The 20,767-nt window shown below is 38.1% G+C and overlaps 2 protein-coding genes across 2 annotated transcripts; both read left to right on the forward strand.

The window, feature by feature from the left end:
• The first annotated feature begins 6,780 nt into the window (after nucleotides 1-6,780).
• On the forward strand, nucleotides 6,781-10,402 carry LOC146309422 (uncharacterized). The gene is made up of 4 exons (XM_084743987.1): nucleotides 6,781-6,932; nucleotides 8,256-8,358; nucleotides 8,575-8,704; nucleotides 9,514-10,402. The coding sequence occupies exons 2-4, from the start codon at nucleotides 8,259-8,261 to the stop codon at nucleotides 9,788-9,790; spliced, it is 507 nt and encodes a 168-aa protein (XP_084600113.1). The 5' UTR covers nucleotides 6,781-6,932; nucleotides 8,256-8,258; the 3' UTR covers nucleotides 9,791-10,402.
• Nucleotides 10,403-16,201: 5,799 nt separating this feature from the next.
• On the forward strand, nucleotides 16,202-20,513 carry LOC146309423 (immunoglobulin lambda-1 light chain-like). The gene is made up of 4 exons (XM_084743817.1): nucleotides 16,202-16,341; nucleotides 16,434-16,770; nucleotides 19,133-19,167; nucleotides 19,991-20,513. Exons 1-4 carry the CDS (start codon nucleotides 16,302-16,304, stop codon nucleotides 20,305-20,307), a joined length of 729 nt encoding a protein of 242 aa, XP_084599943.1. The 5' UTR covers nucleotides 16,202-16,301; the 3' UTR covers nucleotides 20,308-20,513.
• Nucleotides 20,514-20,767: the final 254 nt, after the last annotated feature.

A 20,767-nucleotide genomic window follows, 5' to 3' on the forward strand; every position in this document is an offset into this window, starting at 1 on the left:
AGTGTTTAGCCTCCGGCTGCTGTGAGGCGTGGGATTTCTTCATCATGTGAGAGTCACAGTGAGGGGATTATGGCTATCAGAGCCATGTATGAGAGACTCACACACACACACACACACACACACACACACACACACACACACACACACACACACACACACAGACTAGACTAGAACAAGACACTTTTGATGTGAGGTTTACTCATACAAACCACTAAGATGCCAAAGTGTAATAATTTGATTGGACTTGGAAAAGATAACATGGATAATTAAAGAAAAAAATACGCACCCGGCAGACTGTAACTGACAAGCAAATAATGAAAAAACAAACAAAAAATAAACATACTAACTGTTAATTTAATGCGTGTAAATCTGATTTTTAGTTCATGATTTTTAAGTCCTTTTTCTGAATTATTTTACCTCTTCATGACTCAAGCAAGAAAGAAAAATCACTCTTTGCTTGAGCTAGTTATAAACCGTATACCAGCCTGTGTGTGCTGTTTGAACGTGCAAGCGTCTTATTCCATTTACGTCTATTGCACCCCCTAGTGGATGTAGTAAGTATGACAGGAGAAGTATAAAAAGTGAGAGTCATTTGAAGGAGCTGGGGTGGATGGGTTGCTCAAACAAGCACTGGACTCTCATTATTTAAGTTAAAAGTTATTTTAAGTTTTGAGTAAAATTTCATTACCGTCTAGATGTCCTTCCCCTCATTTCCGCAGTGCTTGTTTTGTCACTTCTCTGAAGTGACATAGTTATTTGAATTCAAACCACAATCTTTTCCTAAATTTCACCATGTACATTTATTTCCTAAAACTGAAATGCATGACTTATGTCACATGACTTGGGTAACATAGTTAAGGTCAAGTAAGCCCGTCATTGCTGGTATTCTCCACCAGTAGCATGTTGTTTTGGGAATAATTGGTGTTTGACCAAAATTTCTGGAAACTATTAGGCCTTATTTTCAACTGACTTGCATCTGGATAAAATCCAGATTTGATTTAATACACTTTTGCTCACACTTAGCCACATATGTGTGTCTCTGTTGATCTACATGAGCGGTCCTACTCCAATCCAGAGTGGTGGTAATGCACCTGAAGCTGCTGCCAAAAATACCACAAGAAGAATACCCTCTTCACTTTAGCAGGTTAGCTGCAAGAACAGTTTAGCTAACAAGTTAACAACATACACAAATGTAGATTGATCACATTTATGAATTATGAGTGAGAAAATATTTTAATGCCTTTGCTTTGAGCAGTTGTCAACTTTGCAGCCACTTACAGCATTTTGGTTTGGTGTTAATCCAGATTAGTAATCTTTTTTGTCCAAACTATCCATATAGATGTGTCTAGTCAGTGTCGCCTTTATTACCATTGGGGCCTATTAACAGACGCTGCCTTTACCTGCTTAAAAAGTCAAAGATCTTCAGTGCAAAACAGATCTGACATAGGAAAACTATCTACTTAATTGTTATCATGTGAGCTATATAGTCAACCTTTTCTCTGTTTCATTGCTCAGTGAAGGCTATTTGGCTGAGAAGGGCAGATCAGCTGGCTCTGGTGTTATGGACTGGAATTTATTTTGCCAGTTGGAATAAGAAGATCAATCAAAGTTTCCACCAGCCACCTCAACAGAGTTAAGAAAGGCCAGGCTGTTCTGGTTTTATGTTCAGCGGAAATAGTTTCTGAAAAACAGCAGAAAGGGTGATAATGATGATATGATATGAGAACGCTCATAAAAAACAAATGTGTTATAATGAATGTGGTGCATGCACAGAAACCTGAGGTGATTTAACACTTCTCAGCAGCGCAGTGAGCAAATCTGCGAGCTCCATCCATCACACGGCTGCAGCTTTGATCATAAACAGCACCTTTGTTTTATGACAGACAGGGAAGGTGATGCAGGCTTGTTAATGTTGCATATTACAGCCTCCTGCTTGGCTGCCGTGCTGTGATTTTGTTATCCAACTATTTAGCAATGTGGAGCCCCAACACTGAACAAAATCGTTCCATGACCATTTTTGTTGGATCATTTCTGATTGCTTGTTTGGTCTGACTTTGACTATATTTTTGAAAGTATTCACTTGAAGTAATATATGTGTAACTTTGAAAACATTTTTGCTGATTATGACATTATATAAACTGCAAACATTATGTAGATTTACAGTTCATCACTGTCACCACTAGAGGGTGAACTCATGCTCCTAAATGGCAAACTGCCAGCTACACGAGGCCTCATGGCAGACATCTGGGAAGGGCTGTCAAAATAAAACTGTAAAAAGAGATAACTGTTTCTAATAATCTGTTGGCTGAATGTAAATGGAGGTAGACCAAACATTCACAAATAGATTTAAGAATTAGAATATTATTCAGTGAACATTTTTTGTAAAAAAACAAAACAAAAACAAAACAACAACCAACAAAACATCTATTATATTTTATCATATTTCATTTTATACACATTTTACATGATAATTAATCTGAAAGTTTATCACGGACATCCTTGCAGAGTGCCATTGACCCCTATTTTTGAAACAAGGCTCTAAATAGTATAATTTGGGCTGGGTATCGTTTAAAAAATTACAATACTTGTACCAATACCAGTACCCTTGAAGTGATATTGATACCAATGGAGTGCTTCATCTGACACCTTCTTGTTTTGAAGGTTCTTCTTCATGAAGAACAGTTGCGGTGATCGGCTGCGAGCAAAACGATATAAAGAGCAATTTCTTCTAGATCTGGGTACCAAAATAACTGTATGCAGGTATGGATTGATTGGAGAAGTTATCCATCCAATACATAACCCTAATATACATACAATTATGTACAAATATCCTCTGAAGAAATGTGTTTGTAGACAGAATAAATGTTTGTTCATTTCATGAACAGTTTTGATGTGACTTTTTTATTGTGTTCAGTGGAGCAGTTGTTCCAGGATGTAGCTCTGGAGGCAGAGGAAACAGCCAGCCTGCAACATAAAAGAAAAAAACACCATCCAGCAGCTCCAAAAGGATGTATTCATGTGTTGCATATTGTAAACTAGTGGCTTGCCAACATTTAAGAACCACTTAATTATGTTCAGAGTACATTCACTACGTGGATAGGACTAATAAACTAAAAGAAAACATATCAACCTCAATCAATGATGCATCTAACTTTTGCTCCAGTCAGTTAGAAGTTATTCCATCTTCTCTTTAACTGTCATCAAAATCAGTTCAGGGTTGTAGGAGCTCTTTTAAAGTGTGAAACTGACTCTAAATGATCACATCCCTCCCGTCAGGCTTGTTAAAAGTCAAATAAGGTTAGATAACTGATGACAGCATCCTTTTGGTCATCTGTCTCCTCCTATAAAGATTCACAGTCATGTGACTCAGTAGGAAACGTGAGAATCCTCATGGTGGACCTTCTGTTTGGCCTATAAAAGCTGATATATTTCAGCTTTACCATCCTCTTAATATTGCTCTGATAAAGTCATTATGAAGTGGTCTGCTGCTGTGAGTCAATAACAAGCAGCATGCGAGGGAGCAAATGTAACAGTGAGTTAAAAAACAGACAGACAGAGGGCTGGTTATCTCACTTTCTGGCTCTGCAGGGCCGCTGCTGTCATTCTTTCCTCTGGCTGTGCTGGACGGGGCTGCAGGGAGCTGGAGGGAAGTCAATTGAATGCTGCTGGACCCCAGGGTTATAAAGCTGGGCATCGGTGCTGCTGTACATCTGTTTCCAAATTAATGCAGAAAAACAAATTATATTTTGTGACACTCATCAGCAACCCTCCAGTAGATTTTGCCTTCTTTGCATAGCAGATTAATGTGTGTGGTGTGTCTGTATGGATATACGCTGCTCTACAAAGATAAATAGTAAGCAGCAGTGGAAAGCAATGTACATTAAATTATTTTTTGTTTTTACTCCTTTACATTTATCCATGACTTGTAGATTTACTATGAAGACTAAAGGGACGGTTAACCCCCAAAACAAAATCATGCATTTTTCCACTGTCCTCTGAGCAGTTTCCTTTGTATGGCAGAAAAAAGTAGTTCCTAACTGAAACTGCTCACAACAAGTTCTGTGGATTAATCAGGTCATGATATCTGGAAAGACACATGTTGTACTGTTTTGGGGTTTTTTTTGTGTTTGTTTTTTTACCACAAGCTTTGTGTCAATTTCCATTATATTGGAGAGAAAGCAAACATCTCTACGGCCAATATCTCCAAAACTTTGTTGGAAGCAAACTAGTTGCATAAATGGCACTACAGGTAGAGGAAAAATCTGTATTTTTGATTAGGGAATTACTGTCCCTTTAATGGAGAAAGTAGTATATGCACTTTAATAAATCATAAAATGACCATGACATGCCATCGGAGATGAGTTGTGCTTTTGTTTGCCATGTGTATTTCACATTTATTAGACTTCAAATTAAATGCCAAATATTCACTGAATAAGGAAGTAGTGGAGTAGATGTTTACAACACTTTAACTGAGCAATATGTTAATGAGTGTATTTTTGGAGCAGTGGGCTTTCAGGATGACAGGCTTAGCTTTACATTGACAGACAACTGACAGTCATAAATGTATAGTGAAGTTGTCACTTTTTATCGACACATTACAACATTACCCTCCTGCAGGGTTCCTGCAGCCTGCCTGAGCTTCCTTGAGTCTGGGGAGGATTTAAAAAAACCATAACATCTGTTGTATTTATCCTTTGGTATTGTTTTGAATGTATGGCTTTTACTTATAGTGGAGAGGTTTTTTTTTTTTACCTGGAGGTGTTGCTCAATAATTTTTCCACTGCACATATAAAACACATACCTTCGGTCACTGCTCTGCTGCTACTGAACATTTCCACTGATGTAGTGGAAAATCTGTCCGGACAATGAATTTCAGTCTGTGATGATCAACAGATAAACCAGCACCAAAAATATACTTAAATGTAAATTTTGAGTTCAAAAATGGAGTTGACATAATTCCAGATTCACAAACTAATTTACTGTGACTGGCTGTCAACAGAATGGTTTATCAGTGGGATGTCTCCTTAAACAAATCTCACTGCTTCCTTGTTTCTAAATCTTTTTTTGTGGATTGGATTCAAAGTGCATTTATTTCCCGCTGTTTGAATGAGATCCAACTCATTCTGTAGCATTGTCAGCTCTGACGATGTATGGTACAGATGGCATCATGTTCATACATGCGTGTGTTGCAGGGCAGTGTGGATTCACTTTGGGTTTAAAGTTGGTGCAGATGGCAGGGACCGCTGCCCAGGCAGATTCCTCTTCAGCAGTGATGAGAACCTCATGTCAAAAATCAGTAATACTGTCTGCAGACATCAGCACAGGATGCAGCAGCGTTACTCGTCTTTCAAATCAAATAAGGAGCTCTGATCTGGAATAGATCAGAGCTGGAATTTCTTGTCACAAAAGGTATTTAATTTCAGAACTGACAGGAAAAAGCACTCCCTTTGCCCCAGGATTTAAAAATGAAGGAAAATGTGCTTTAGTGATATATTTCTCTACTTCTTTTGCGGCCAGCTGCATTTGCCTGCATTAAACTGTCCAGAAGAAAGACAGAAGAAATCTGTTTTAGTTGTGAAACTAAACAAAATGTGTTGCTTCACCCCGCATCAGCAGTGAGATTATTTTCACATAAATCACCAAGACTCATCAAGGGTGGATTAATGTCAAGCCGAGTGAACTGATTGAGTAAGTCACACGGCAGCTTACTTGAGTTTGGGATATCGGGGGTGTGGGTGTGAGGGAATCTCTTGAGGGCTGTATATTTTTCATACAACAACTGTCAAGTCTTAAATTGACTTTAATCTGCCTCACCTAGGATCTGCTGCAGCCCCTGACTGAAATACTCTCTAAACAGTTGCTAAAGTTCACCATGTGAACCTGATCTAACAAGTGAGGGCCAACAGTATAGAGGTAGAGGAATATTTTCTCTATGGATGACTGCAGGCACATACTGTGATTTGATCAAATAAGTAGGCATCGTTTTCGGCTACTCTGCCATTTGCACAGGACCAGCCAAAGAGGGTGTGTCTCAAGAAGCGGATATGTAATTTCACTTTCATTTACACTACACTTCTGTTGTAATGTGTCCCCTGTTACCCTCTAAAAAAGTCTAATAAGGGTTTAACAGTGGGAAACAATACACATCATCTTAAACAGAAGTTCTTTTGTAATGTGTCCATAATAAAGTCTAATGAGGGTCGAATACAGGGTCTAATCCTGCCAAATAAAGAATGTTTTATTTCTAGATTTTGTCTAATTTGATATAAAGTACGTCTTGTTATGTCTAATTAGGGTATAACTGCTTTCTAATAGAGAACATATTATTTCCAGTTTTTAATTCCCTTATTTTCATCTTCATCAGCCTTGACAGTTAAAGGGACCAGTGTTGGCTGAGTCTGTCGTATAGCCCAGATGTTGAGCAGATTGTATTACAGTAGGCAGTAAGAATGCTAAACTGGAGCCACACGGCTACATCAAACACCTCCTCTGGATTAGAGCCCATGAGGAGCGCACTTGCCCTCCACCGCTCACAGTAGTTAAAGACATGTGGAGGATAGATGGAGCACAGATCGGGGATTATCAGGACCTCCCATTGCGGCTCTGTGGGTTATTTATCATTGTGGTGGATGTACAGTCTGCAGGACGCATCAGGGATCGAAGTGGAAAGCATGTGTTTGGGGAGCGTCGCTGTTAGTGCCATGTCGTGTGTCAGTGCAGGCATGCTATACAGGAACAGAGTGTGTCATCACTGCATCACTGGAGTGGGTGGGAGCAGGTGGGGGGAATGGCTCCGGGAGATTAGGGAGGCATTTATAAGCGAGTGCTGCCCAGGTCATGTTTTCTCAGTGTGTCACTGTTGAAGGATCGAACCGCAGAGTGAGTTCTGCTGCTGTGACGTGGAAAGATTCCTGGCACTGCTTCATAGAAAGGTACAGTAAAACTGATTAGATTCTTTGCGTTGAGTTTTACAGAACAGTAAAACAAAAATAAATCTGTAATGAATATAACCATGCATCAGTCTTATAATCATCTGAACTCAACTGAGGGACAAAACCTTGGTTTCTCAAATTAAAAAAAAGTAGATGAATCATTTGCAGATTTGAACTTTGTCATCAGGTGCAAGAGGTTTTCTTCAAGTGAAAGCAAGGGCGTAGTTTTCCCTTCAAGATTCAGGGGGACACATTAAGCAGGAGTCCTCAAGGAAAAACTCTGAACACCGAAACACTTCATTTCCTGCATTCTTGTTATATTTTATCAGTGTACTGAAAATCTGTTCTCAAGTGCAAGTGCTGTTACTCAATTAGAAGTAAAAGTACTGATGTTAGAAATATACTTCAGTAAAATTACAAACTATTCATCTTGAAACTACTTGTCTACTTTGAGTATTAGTTACTTTTTAACTGTTGATGATTAATGTTTTATCTATAGCAGCATTCAATCAGAGGGGTTTTTGTTTTCTTTGAATCTTTAGTCTGAATCTCTCCTAACTCCTTCTGTCCTGTTCAGTGCTCACAGTCACCTCTACAACTTTTGTGCATTTTCACTTTATTTCTTGGTTATTTTGAAATGTTTTCTTAATTTGCATTTAAGTTTCCTTATTCAACAAATGGCTCAGGACAAAACAGTTACTGTAATGTCTAGACCAGTGGTTAAATATCCATGAATATATTTTTAATTGCTTAAACTGTCAATGCCGATTAATCGGTTTATTATTAATCATCAACATCCTTACTCCAAACCTGTACTGCTGTTCTCATTGGTCTGTTTGTAATCAGATCACCTTATTGGTTACAAAAATGCAGATGAAAGGTTTGGACGTTAATTCAAATTGTACTCAGTACTCAATTATGAATAGCTAACTACATTACATAGTGTAATGCATACTTAAATACGAGTAAAAGTGCAAACTTAAAAATCTACACCTAAAAGTACAAGCACCCCCAAAAACTACTTAATTACAATAACTTGAGTATTTGTAATTAGTTACTTCCATCCATGTATCATAAGCACTAATTTGTGCTCTTTCTGGATCAATTTGTAGTGGAAATGTCTTTATATATGTAAAATAAATCAAAATTCAGGCAGCAGGGGACAGTTCAAAATATAATACGAGACAGTAAGGCTCTCAGGAAAAGTAAAACTCATTAGGGGAGAGGCCGTAAACTTTGCTTGTTTGTGTGGCATCACTTTCCTGCAAACTTGTTTATCAGCAGCACTCACATCTTATTTTATTATTTTCACGTTTTTGTCAGGTGATGAAGATGAGGATGAAGGGGGTTCTGGCTCTGCTCTGCATGACCATAACATGTGGAGCTCAAAAATGGAAACAGGAATCCTCACGTTGGGAACCCAAAGGTCAGGGATGATATGATTTTCCACAGTCTGTAACTGGTTACCAAAAAAGTTTTATCTCAAAAAACACTTAAAGGGGTTGTCCTTTATTAAGTGTAATGTTTTTCTGCTGACCCTGGCATGCCACAAAACCTGAACTATCCCTTTAAATCAAGATTTTACTTGTACTATTCAGGGTAAATACTGGGCTATATGTTTTATAAAAGTTTCTGTCTTTAGCTGAACACACCAACGGCAAGACTTGTTCCAACCTGACCCAGGTGCTGGACAACTGGAAATATGCTATTGTAACCCAAGTGAAAGACCTGCTGATCAATGACCACGCCTCCGTCCTACCTGAGTACAACAGGTAGGTGACACTGACCGCCGACTGTAAACTTCAGTGACGGTGGACAAAAACAAGAACAAGAAGAAAAAAAGCACAAAGTCAAAATGTTGAGTAAGAGGGAGGCGAAATGTGGGAGAATAACAACAGTCGGTGACATCATGCGAACATTTCATTGTTCACTCACAGTCGTACAAAATTAGGAATTATGTAACTTCCGTTGCACATGACCACTGACCTCTCAGAGCCAGTAATGCAATCCATGATTACTCTGGTCCACACAAGGCCAACTCTGCTTTGTAAATGACCTCACTGCAAAGACTGTGCCAGAACAATACGGGAAATGTTTCAGCCTTGTGTGCTGACGAATTGAGTGTTTCTGGCAGATATTACTGCAAGTCACTGACCCTTTCCTTTGGAGATTAGGCTCCGGACCATGAAAGAAACAGCTAAAAACGTGTTTAATGCAAATTTCCCTGAGTATCCATGCCATTTGGACTGTAGGCTCAGTGCCCTTTCTCAAACTCTGGCCAAAAATCAGCCAACTTTTATACTTTCATCTATTTTTGAGAGACTTCCGTTCTTATGTCTGTTTTCCTGATGTTTCTGCCCTGCTGGACTGTTCCTGCTTAACAGCATGTCGTGACTTTCATGTTCATGTAGCCAATTTGAATTAGTTCTCCTCTTGGTTATGTTTTGCCAATAAACAATGTTCCTTCCTATTTAACGTGAGCCTGTGGAACATTGCAGTGCCAAAGCTCCTTGATTGGTCATTCAGATGCTGAAATAATTTACTATTTTTTGCTTTCCCAACTCTGTGTACATGTGTCCAGGATCCAGCCCCTGTCAGATGCCCTGAGAGACCTCTACAAGCAGTTTAACAGTCTAAAAGATGAGCTGGGGAAGCTCACCTCAAAGTTTGACAGCTTGGAGGGTTTTGTGGACGAACTTAAGAGCGGCAGATTCGCTGTGCCCCAGCGGCCCGTCCACAGGGTCCCCCCGAGCGTTGGACTCAGGTCTCCACTGCGAGCCCAGATGAGGGCCCCTGACAGGATTATCAAGGGGCCAACACTGGTCAGAGCGAGGAGGAGAGGGCCACAGAGACCTTAGACAAGAGTTGTTTATCATATAATTTTAAGAGGAAGTTTATATATTTTATTGAATATGATGTAAGAATAAGTCTTACATCACTTAGTGATGCATGGAGTAGAAAAGATGATGGAATTATCTTTGCCTTTCTGTACAAAGTCACTTTCAGCCACAAGGTGGCAGCATTTATCAAATAATGTCGACTGTCATTCTGCTGCTCTGTGTGTGTCAGACACAAAGTAACATAATGGCTGAAAAGGTAGTGCAGACCTGTGATATAATACAGTATATAGATTTTTTTTAGTATTAATCCATCAACTGGAGCACCTGCAGACCCCAGAGATATACCTTTTGTCATATGCCAAAGGTGGCTTATTCTATCAATTTGTTAATAAGGACTTCATATTATTGTTTTCTGTTTCTGTTTTGCTTTGTGCTTTTTTTAAAAAAAGTAATAATAACATGTTTTGGGGTCCTGGGGCACACCAGTCAAAAGCATTCAGTTATATGCTGTTTTTTTTTTGGTTTTTTTTCAAAGGGTAGTTTATTCCAGGGGTCGGCAGGGGGCCCAGTTGTATGTTTTGTACGTATTTCTATGCCCATAATTATTAAAAATGATTCATATGCATCATATATCTTTTTCAGCCTTACTGGGACAAAGTGCATCAGAAAATGTAATATATACAGAGTTTTCCCTTCACAGCACCTTCAGCACCTCCTCTCCTCATCCTCCAAAGCTTCTAATCTGTCAGCAGTCAGCTCACTTTTCCAGGTTGCAAGAAAACACAGATGGAAGCCATGTTTCTAGAATTTTTACTGTCTCCTTTCCAAGTATTATCTTGTTACTGAAACTTGAATTCACGATTATTGAAATTAATAATATTTCTTTATCAAGAGTTAATTATCTATAGTTAAAGCATTAGAAGATCAGCTGAAATGAGCAAATGAAACTGAGTTTTCATCCTCTGTCAGTGAAGCATCACTTCTCTACTCCTCCCTCTCTTCCTTCCCAGGATGCACCTGCAGGCCTCCTCTCCTTATTTATAGCTCCATGTAAATGAAGAGGTCAAGTGTCAGCTCTCTGTAAAATCACAGGGAACTCAATTAAATTACATTTATTAGTACAAGTGAGCAAAGAAACAAATGTATGAGAATCAAACTGCAGGAAGTCTTTTTCACACCATGTAAAGTTTTGGGGTCAGGGGGGAGACATTGTCCACATTGACAGATGAGAACAAGAAATGTGACGCAGCATGCAGATTGAAGCAAAGCTCCTCCTCCTGTCAGTCCCTCTCAGTTTCAGTGTTGTATTAAATTGCTCCTCCAGCACCTCCTCTCCTCATCCTCCAAAGCCTCTAATCTGTCAGCAGTCAGCTCACTTTCCAAGTTACAAGGCCATTCTCAGCACACACTGACAACATGCTGGGGACCCTCTGCACTCTCATCACTGCTCTAACATGTAAGGAGGCTGACTTACTGCAGCTTTGACCTCATGTTGGATTCATCAGTCTGTGTGTTTCTCTTGACTCCATGTCATCTTGTTGTTTCCAGGTGTGAGTGGTGTGACGGTGGTGACACAGAAGCCTCCTGTTGTGACAAAGAGGACAGGAGAGACAGTCAACATGGACTGTAACCTGGGGACTGTTACTAATGATGCTGCTTTCTGGTATAAACAGATTCCAGGAGGAGTTCCTCAGCATGTGCTGAGGTTTCGTCACAGCTGGAGCTCTCCACAGTATGGCTCTGGATTCTCCTCTCCAAAATTCACAACCACTCATCAATCAACAACAGATTATCGTTTGATCATCAATAATGTGGAGGAGGGAGACTCAGCAGCTTATTATTGTGCTACATGGGATCACCCTGTTAAGGAGTGGGTATCACAGTGATTTCCACTGTGACAAAAACCTCCTCACTAAATACTTCTGCTTTCTGAGTGTCTGACACTTGATCACAGAGCCATGAAACATCACTCTGTGGAAGGACCCACTATACACAATAATGTCTCTCAATGATCTAATTGGATGCCTACATCAATCTTTAAAATAATAAACCATCACTGCGTTTTTTCGCGAATTACTCATGAAAAATACTGTAAACTAATTCAAGCACTAGTGTACACCACCTACATGTATAAAAAGGTAAATTCCATATAAAAATCCTCACGTCCTCACTGCATACATTATATGAGTTTGGACAGACGTGTTTAAACTGTAACTCGACTGGTTGGTGGAGTCAAACAGCTCTGAGGCAGTAACTGTATTTTTTGACTGCTCTGTTTTATGCGATCATTGACAGCTGACTTCTCACTCTTCTTAACTGGCCACTAGAGGCTGCAAGTGATCAACTGCTTCAGTTTGAAATTCTTCTTCCAGCTCAGGACAACATGTGGGGGTCATGTTAATGTTGATGGATCTTTGCAAATCTCTGCTGGTTGCATCATGTAGATGTGGTGGCATGACACTACATTTGATCAGTCTGTCACTTGATCACAGAGCCATGAAACATCACTCTGTGCAAGGACCCACTATACACAATTATTTCTCTCAATGATCTTATTGGATTCCCACTTAAATGTTCAAAAAATATACCATTACTGGCTATTTTCACAAATAACTAATGTAAACTACTGTAAACTAAGCAAAGCACCAGTGTACAGCACCTACATGTATAATATGCAAGATTGTCACATAAATTAAATGTTTCTGTTTTGCCACTCAGCATTGTTTCTCATCAAAAAAGAGTTTATAGAAATTTCTGAATTTCCAAAATGTAAATAATATTTTTGTGATAAATGGGTGGTGATGGTTGTTACATTTCAGATGAGATCAATCTGACAGTAATCTAACTACAATAATCATATTTCATGAGGCAGACCTCATGGACAACGTCAAAGGACAACTTCACTGTGACATCATAATGTTGAGCTCTCCATCAGTCCTCTGTACTCCTCGAGAAAAACTCGTCTCTAAGCGAAGACAACATGTTTCTCACTGGAAATTATTCACTGGAATCACACATTTATAGTGATAACTGTTTTGAAAACAAAAGACCCCACTTATTACCTTTGATTAAATTCCTTCAAAGTTACAGGTCAATGTGGTGATAAATTCCATATAAAATCCTTACGTCCTCACTGCATACATTATATGAGTTTGGACAGACGTGTTTAAACTGTAACTCGACTGGTTAGTGGAGTCAAACAGCTCTGAGGCAGTAACTGTATTTTTTGACCGCTCTGTTTTATGCGATCATTGACAGCTGACTTCTCACTCTTCTTAACTGGCCACTAGAGGCTGCAAGTGATCAACTGCTTCAGTTTGAAATTCTTCTTCCAGCTCAGGACAACATGTGGGGGTCATGTTAATGTTGATTGATCTTTGCAAATCTCTGCTGGTTGCATCATGCAGTTGTGGTGGCATTGCAGTAGGTGCTTCACTAACTGAGTGCACTATTCTAGTTTGTGTTTACGTCTTTTCAGGATAATCAGGAAGTATGTTTGTTTGGTGGGAGAACGATTTAGATGTGTGAAGATCCTGAGATTATAGGTGAACAATTTTACCTCCAATCTTCTTTAACAATGTTTAATGAACATACAACAATAAAAGAAGAGTATGAACCGACACACTGAGTATTTAAAAATGAATTAAAATGGAGATTTAATCAGGGAATCAATCTGACTTGAGTTGTTAATCCTCATGCAAAGGACTTAAACACACTTCAAAGAATGATCTGCTCATAAACATTTACTTTTTGAAATATGGGATTTTTGTTGCAACAATGATTCAATGAATGAACATGAAACCACAGTCTGATCTATGAAAGAAAACAGTGTTGAGTGTTGAAACTCGTCCTCCTCCACTTCTCCTCTCCTCAGTGTCTTTATAAGCTTCAGTCTCTCTTCTCCTCACACTCCAACCTGCTCACCTCTCAGCTGGACAGTAAGGGACGTTTACACCACACACTGACAACATGCTGGGGACCCTCTGCGCTCTCATCACTGCTCTAACATGTAAGATATTCTTCTCAGTCCTTTTACAGCACAGATTTTCACACACAAACCTTTCACTCATGTATTTTTCTGTTTGTTGACAGATGTTGATGCAGTGATAGTGTTGACCCAGACGCCTGCTGTCCACACAGTTTCTACAGGACAAAAGGTTGTTCTCAACTGCAACATTCAGAGATATGATGGAAATTATGTCAACTGGTATAAACAGGTTCCTGGTGAATCTTCTCAGTATGTTCTCAGATTTTACTATGAGGACAGTTCACTCGAGTTTGGATCAGGATTCTCCTCAGACAGATTCAACTCTAAAGCCTCATCAAACATAGATTATCAGTTCATCATAAAGAGGACAGAGGCAGGAGACTCTGCTGTCTATTACTGTCAGACATGGGATGATTCTGCATCTGCAGCTGTATCACAGTGATTTACTCTGTGACAAAAACCTCCTCAGTAACTACTTCTGCTTTTTGAGTACACAAACTGTCAATAACTCCCCTACAGACTAGAAATTGCATGAAGACAGATACCACTTTATAGTCTTAAAAGAACAATTTTAAATAAAAACTGAACACAAAGAAATTATTAATTCATTGTTGCATTTTGTTCTTTTTATTTGCACTGCAGTACAGTGAACCTAACACTAGAATTAAACATAGATTCATTTATGACCATGGGGATATTTAGAATATCAAAACAAAACAAAACAAAACAAACAAACAAACAAACAAACAAACAAACAAACAAACAAACAAACAAACAAAACAGCATGAGGAGTATGAAAATACATCTCGTGATTTTATACTTCAAAATCATTCTCAAGTAAATTCACAGAATCACAAATTTTAAAAATTCAAAATGAATTTGGATGAAAATTCACAATGTGAATAGAAAATTCAGTAAAAATGCAACAAAAGATACATATTCGTGTTAGACTTTGTTATGTTTATCATTTGACCATCATGTTGAAAATGCTGGGTCTCTTAAACCGATCATACAGCACACTTAACATTGTTTATTCAGTTTGATACTACATGACTTTCCTGAATTTGATGATGAACATGATTTTGAACTGGACACGTTTCAGAAGTCCGCTACAGAAAAATGACACTTTACTTCTGCTTTGGTGTCCCAGAGACGCCTTCTGTAAATTGTGATCAAATAAAATGAATGTTAAACAGCTCTAGTGTGATGGTGTATAACATTAAAATGAGAAAATAAATAAATAAATAAATTCACTAATTTACTGTAATAGCAATACTATGGGTATTTCTATATTTCATTTGTATTTGTATCTGTGCAGAGGAATCATGTATTTTCGTCTTAGCACATTAAACATGTTAGAAAAATCACATCCTCCAAAGCCTCTAATCTGTCAGTCAGCTCACTTTCCAAGTTGCAAGATCAGTCTCAATACACACTCTCAAGGAGCCAAACAAACTCAAAACAACAACAGCAACAACAACAACAACAACAACAACAATACATGTAGAAGTATGCCTCTTTTCCCACCCTCATCATTCATCCTTCATTTAACTTTTTGCCAAGCAGCTGACATCACCTGCCCTAACCTGCAGCACGTACACGTCATCATAAGATAGTTTACCTTGGTCAAAAAACAACTCAGTAACTCAAGGTTACTTGAAATAGTAACTGTAATATATTTACCTATTTTGGAAAATATAATCCCTCACACTAGTGTAAAAAATAATAATATCACATTAATATATTACTCCCTAACACTGGTCGTTAAGCAAAAAGTGATTGATGCCACAAAAAAACTTTGTGGTTGCATGGATCTGTACTCATGACAGTTAAATCAACATTTTAAATGTAATATTAAACCAATTTCTATTTCAAATGTAATTTTTCTCACTATAAAATTAGAAAACACAGATGGAAGCCATGTTTCTAGAATTTTTACTGTCTCCTTTCCAAGTATTATCTAGTTACTGAAACGTGAATTCACAATTATTGAAATTAATAATATTTCTTTAACAAGAGTTAATTATCTATAGTTAAAGCATTAGAAAATAGGATGAAATGAGCAAATGAAACTGAGTTTTCATCCTCTGTCAGTGAAGCATCACCTCTCTACTCCTCCCTCTCTTCCTTCCCAGGATGCACCTGCAGGCCTCCTCTCCTTATTTATAGCTCCATGTAAATGAAGAGGTCAAGTGTCAGCTCTCTGTAAAATCACAGGGAACTCAATTAAATCACATTTATTAGTACAAGTGAGCAAAGAAACAAATGTATGAGAATCAAATTGCAGGAAGTCTTTTTCACATCATGTAAAGTTTTGGGGTCAAGGGGGAGACATTGTCCACATTGACAGATGAGAACAAGAAATGTGACGCAGCATGCAGATTGAAGCAAAGCTCCTCCTCCTGTCAGTCCCTCTCAGTTTCAGTGTTGTATTAAATTGCTCCTCCAGCACCTCCTCTCCTCATCCTCCAAAGCCTCTAATCTGTCAGCAGTCAGCTCACTTTCCAAGTTACAAGGCCATTCTCAGCACACACTGACAACATGCTGGGGACCCTCTGCACTCTCATCACTGCTCTAACATGTAAGGAGGCTGACTTACTGCAGCTTTGACCTCATGTTGGATTCATCAGTCTGTGTGTTTCTCTTGACTCCATGTCATCTTGTTGTTTCCAGGTGTGAGTGGTGTGACGGTGGTGACACAGAAGCCTCCTGTTGTGGCGCTGAGGACAGGAGAGACAGTCACCATGGACTGTAACCTGGGGACTGTTACTAACAGTGCTGCTCGCTGGTATAAACAGATTCCAGGAGGAGTTCCTCAACATGTGCTGAGGTTTTATCATGGCTGGAGCTCTCCACAGTATGGTTCTGGATTCTCCTCTCCAAAGTTCACATCTACTCATCAATCAACATCTGATTATCGTTTGATCATCAACAATGTGGAGGAGGGAGACTCAGCAGTTTATTACTGTCAGACATGGGACAGCTCTGCTAAGGAGGAGGTATCACAGTGATTTCCACTGTGACAAAAACCTCCTCACTAAAAACTTCTGCTTTTTGAGAGTCTGACACTTGATCACAGAGCCATGAAACATCACTCTGTGTAATGACAAACTAAATATGATAATTTATTAGAAATGCTAATTGGGATTCCTACATGAATTTTGAAAAGTAGATTTTCAGTTGCATTTTGCAAAAAAACAAAAATAGGTAAGCCACTGTTAAATATACACCACATTCAAGCATAATAGAGTCTGTGGGTTTATAAAAGCTGTTTTGAATTTCCAAAATGTAAATAATATTTCTGAGATACATAGGTGGTGATGATTGTTGAACTTCCAGATGAAATAAATCTGACAATAATCTAAATATATTAATTTTGCTTTATGAGGCAGAATTCTAGGTCAGTTGCTTCACTGACAAACAGTTCATTAATGTGCGGCTAAAACATGAGAAAATACATTTTATCATTCAAATCTAGACTCAAGTTTTTGAGCATCCTAAAGGCCCCAAACATGTGATCATGAAATCAAAGGTTTTGCTTGAAATCCGGTTGAAATATGTAATTTATGATGAAAGCAGTGATCCCACAACATTTCTTAAAACTCCCCCCATATTATATTCAATTTATTCATATTCTGCCATTAAATCCTTGTAGATTTGACAGACATGAACCTCAACACTGATGCAAAGGACATCAGAAAGCCTCCACAGACAACAGGAACAAACTGAAACAAACTTATTTTTGGATTTGATGTAAAAACACACCATTCCTGCCACTGATTTAAAATGTTGTTGAGTGTTGAAACTCCTCCTCCTCCACTTCTTCTCTCCTCAGTGTCTTTATAAGCTTCAGTCTCTCTTCTCCTCACACTCCAACCTGCTCACCTCTCAGCTGGACAGTAAGGGATGTTTACACCACACACTGACAACATGCTGGGGACCCTCTGCACTCTCATCACTGCTCTAACATGTAAGATATTCTTCTCAGTCCTTTTACAGCACAGATTTTCACACACAAACCTTTCACTCATGTATTTTTCTGTTTGTTGACAGATGTTGATGCAGTGATAGTGTTGACCCAGACGCCTGCTGTCCACACAGTTTCTACAGGACAAGAGGTTGTTCTCAACTGCAACATTCAGAGATATGATGGAAATTCTGTCCGCTGGTATAAACAGGTTCCTGGTGAAGTTCCTCAGTATGTTCTCAAATTTTACCATGGTAACAGTTCACCCAGCTTTGGATCAGGATTCTCTTCAGACAGATTCAACTCTAAAGCCTCATCAAACATAGATTATCAGTTCATCATAAAGAGGACAGAGGCAGGAGACTCTGCTGTCTATTACTGTGAGACATGGGATGATTCTGCATCTGCAGTTGTATCACAGTGATTTACTCTGTGACAAAAACCTCCTCAGTAAATACTTCTGCTTTTTGAGTCTTGATCTTTAGAGAAATGCATGTGGTAAATATCTGTATTGATCAGTAAGTAGAAATGATGAATTATTTATTTTGAAGGACTCCGAAACCTGTCTGTAAAACATGATTAAATATAAGTATGTCAAACAGCTCTGTATGTGTGATTAGTGTCTTCAGTTTTTATGCAGCATTACACCTCCCAAACACTAAATAAGTCTACATGAGTTTATGTTTCTGGAGTTTTATAACACATTGCTTATAAGAGGTTGAATAGGAACTTTGACCTCTCTGGAGTTTAACGGACCTCGAACATCAGAAAGGTCACGAGTCACAGAGGGGACATGAAGCTAGAGCCCATATGAAACATGAAATATTTTATTTTGTGTGATAACAAAACGTTATTGTCAAGTCATGTTTTTAATCTACATCATCAAATGTTGAAATCCAGTTTGACAATACTTGTGATAAATACTGGCTTTCCATTAACACATACACACACATAAGAAAGGAAGAGAAAACAATAATAAAACATGTTGTGTTCAATGTGAATGAAACAGGATTATTAAACTTGATTGATGAAGATGATTTTTGTCTGCAGCAAGTTAAACATAAAATGACTCTTATTCTGTCCCTGCAGTCAATAACAATCAAGTTTAGCTGCATTGTCTGAATGAAGCTGTTTTGAAGGAGAACATTTTCATCATGAACATCAGACTGAATTCACTGATGATATCTGGACTTTGAACATCTCCACCATGAAAACAAAAGGCTGCAAGTGAAGATTCACAATCAGTCCTCAAGTGCAGCAGAGTTTGTGAATATCAGCAGACTGATGAAGTGAATGAGATGTTGACAGTGAAAGTTGGTCTCAACAGGATGTTTCAGTTCCACTCCCCTCATTAGTGAGAGTCAGGAGGTTTTTGTACGGCCATGTGTACAAACTGAATCACTGTGGTATTCGGACAAGGCACCAAGCTGACTGTGACAGGTAAGTACTTTTTAATTCATCATAAAACAAGACAGATTTTCTCTTTCTGATACTTTTTAGGAGAAAATAACCACTTCATATTTTGCTAATTGTTAAAAAAAATATTTCACGTTATCTAATGAATAATAAATTGACTCTCTCACATCTGCTTTGATACAAGACAGAGTTTGAAGAGAAAATCACCACAATATTTAAAATATTTTCTAGAAATATTCCAGAGATTTTTGATGTTTGAGGACAGGAAAAAGAGATTGAACTTCTTTATTTTTGCAACTTAAAACATGATTTAACATGGCAAAACCCTATGTAAATAATATGAGAAGAGTAGTTTGGATTATGAAATGAACACAAAATTTCTGTGCTTTAAATGTTTTTTTTTTTTTTTTTTTACTAATGGTCAAATATTAAGGGATTATTTTGAATTAAAGAGAATATTATTTTTGCTCTTTGAAATCCTGACATTTTTTCTTTAATTGTCAGTTAAACATCAACAAAAGCAGAAATTTGTCAGTGACTGAAGTCATCATATTAGAGTTCAGATACCATCTTATAAGACACAGAAGGTGACTTGATGAATTTGTTGACAACACAAAATAAAACTGAAGTTAACAAAATATTTCTTGTGTTGAGTTCAGTTGTTGTTTGTGATTGATTGATTAAATTTTAAAGAGGAACACTGCTCATATTTCACCTGATGATTTCTAAGTTTTTCAAGATTTTATACTGTGACAACAACAAATAAAACAAAATAAAACTCTCATGTTTTTTTTAAACAGTGATTTGATTTCTAGTTATCTGATGAATGTCCTTCATGTATTTTCAGACTCCAGTCTCTCTCCTCCTGTCCTGACAGTCTTCCCTCCGTCCAGTGCTGAGCTCCAGTCCAACAAAGCCACTCTGGTCTGTCTGTCCAGTCAGTCTGTGCCTTTTGCAGATGTGAGCTGGTTGGCTGCTGGGAGTCCAGTGAGCAGTGGGATCTCTACCAGCACCGCTGTTCAGCAACCAGACCAGACTTTCAAAATCAGCAGCTATCTGGACATCCAGACGTCAGACTGGAACATGGATAAGGTTTACACATGTAAAGTGTCTCTGGGCTCCCAGACTTCAGAGAAAAACATCAACAAGTCAGACTGTCTCTGAAGAATAGTAGAGGAGCAGAATGACCATTTCAAATCTGCTTCTTTACTGTTTGTGCTCTTTGCTCATTACAAGGTTCACATGTTAGAAAAGATGTGTCTGCATGCTTGTAATAAATGTTGTGACAGTTAGGTGGAGGTGTTGTATCAGCTTTGCTACTGCTGCTTTTTTCAAGAATCATTCAATAAAAAGACATTGTGATCAAAAAATGTTTGTGTTTATTTGTACACATAAAAAATACCATTTATTATGTTTTGGTGGAAATAATTGCAGCATTCACCAGACTTTATTTTTCTCTTTCTCGTTGAAAATTATTGTAAATCTAGGACTCATAGATAACACACATATTTCTTACTTGAATATGTATATTTATTTCTGAAAGCACATTGCATTGAGATGTTGATTTGCAATAAAATCACAACAGAGAGATTAATGTAACTGACTGGTTTTATTTTTTTAGTTA

The sequence above is a fragment of the Lutjanus erythropterus genome, chromosome 19, assembly GCF_056507025.1.
Source record: "Lutjanus erythropterus isolate fLutEry1 chromosome 19, fLutEry1.hap2, whole genome shotgun sequence".
Classification (NCBI taxonomy): Eukaryota; Metazoa; Chordata; class Actinopteri; order Lutjaniformes; family Lutjanidae; genus Lutjanus; species Lutjanus erythropterus.

Excerpts from the sequence above, each read along its gene's own strand:
- LOC146309422 (XM_084743987.1), top strand. The coding sequence starts at position 8,259 with ATGAAGATGAGGATGAAGGGGGTTCTGGCTCTGCTCTGCATGACCATA. Across the intron at positions 8,359-8,574 it reads CTCACGTTGGGAACCCAAAG|CTGAACACACCAACGGCAAG; the intron begins GTCAGGGATGAT and ends TTCTGTCTTTAG. Across the intron at positions 8,705-9,513 it reads GTCCTACCTGAGTACAACAG|GATCCAGCCCCTGTCAGATG; the intron begins GTAGGTGACACT and ends ACATGTGTCCAG.
- LOC146309423 (XM_084743817.1), top strand. The coding sequence starts at position 16,302 with ATGCTGGGGACCCTCTGCACTCTCATCACTGCTCTAACAT. Across the intron at positions 16,771-19,132 it reads AAGGAGGAGGTATCACAGTG|GGTATTCGGACAAGGCACCA; the intron begins ATTTCCACTGTG and ends CTGAATCACTGT. Across the intron at positions 19,168-19,990 it reads CACCAAGCTGACTGTGACAG|ACTCCAGTCTCTCTCCTCCT; the intron begins GTAAGTACTTTT and ends ATGTATTTTCAG.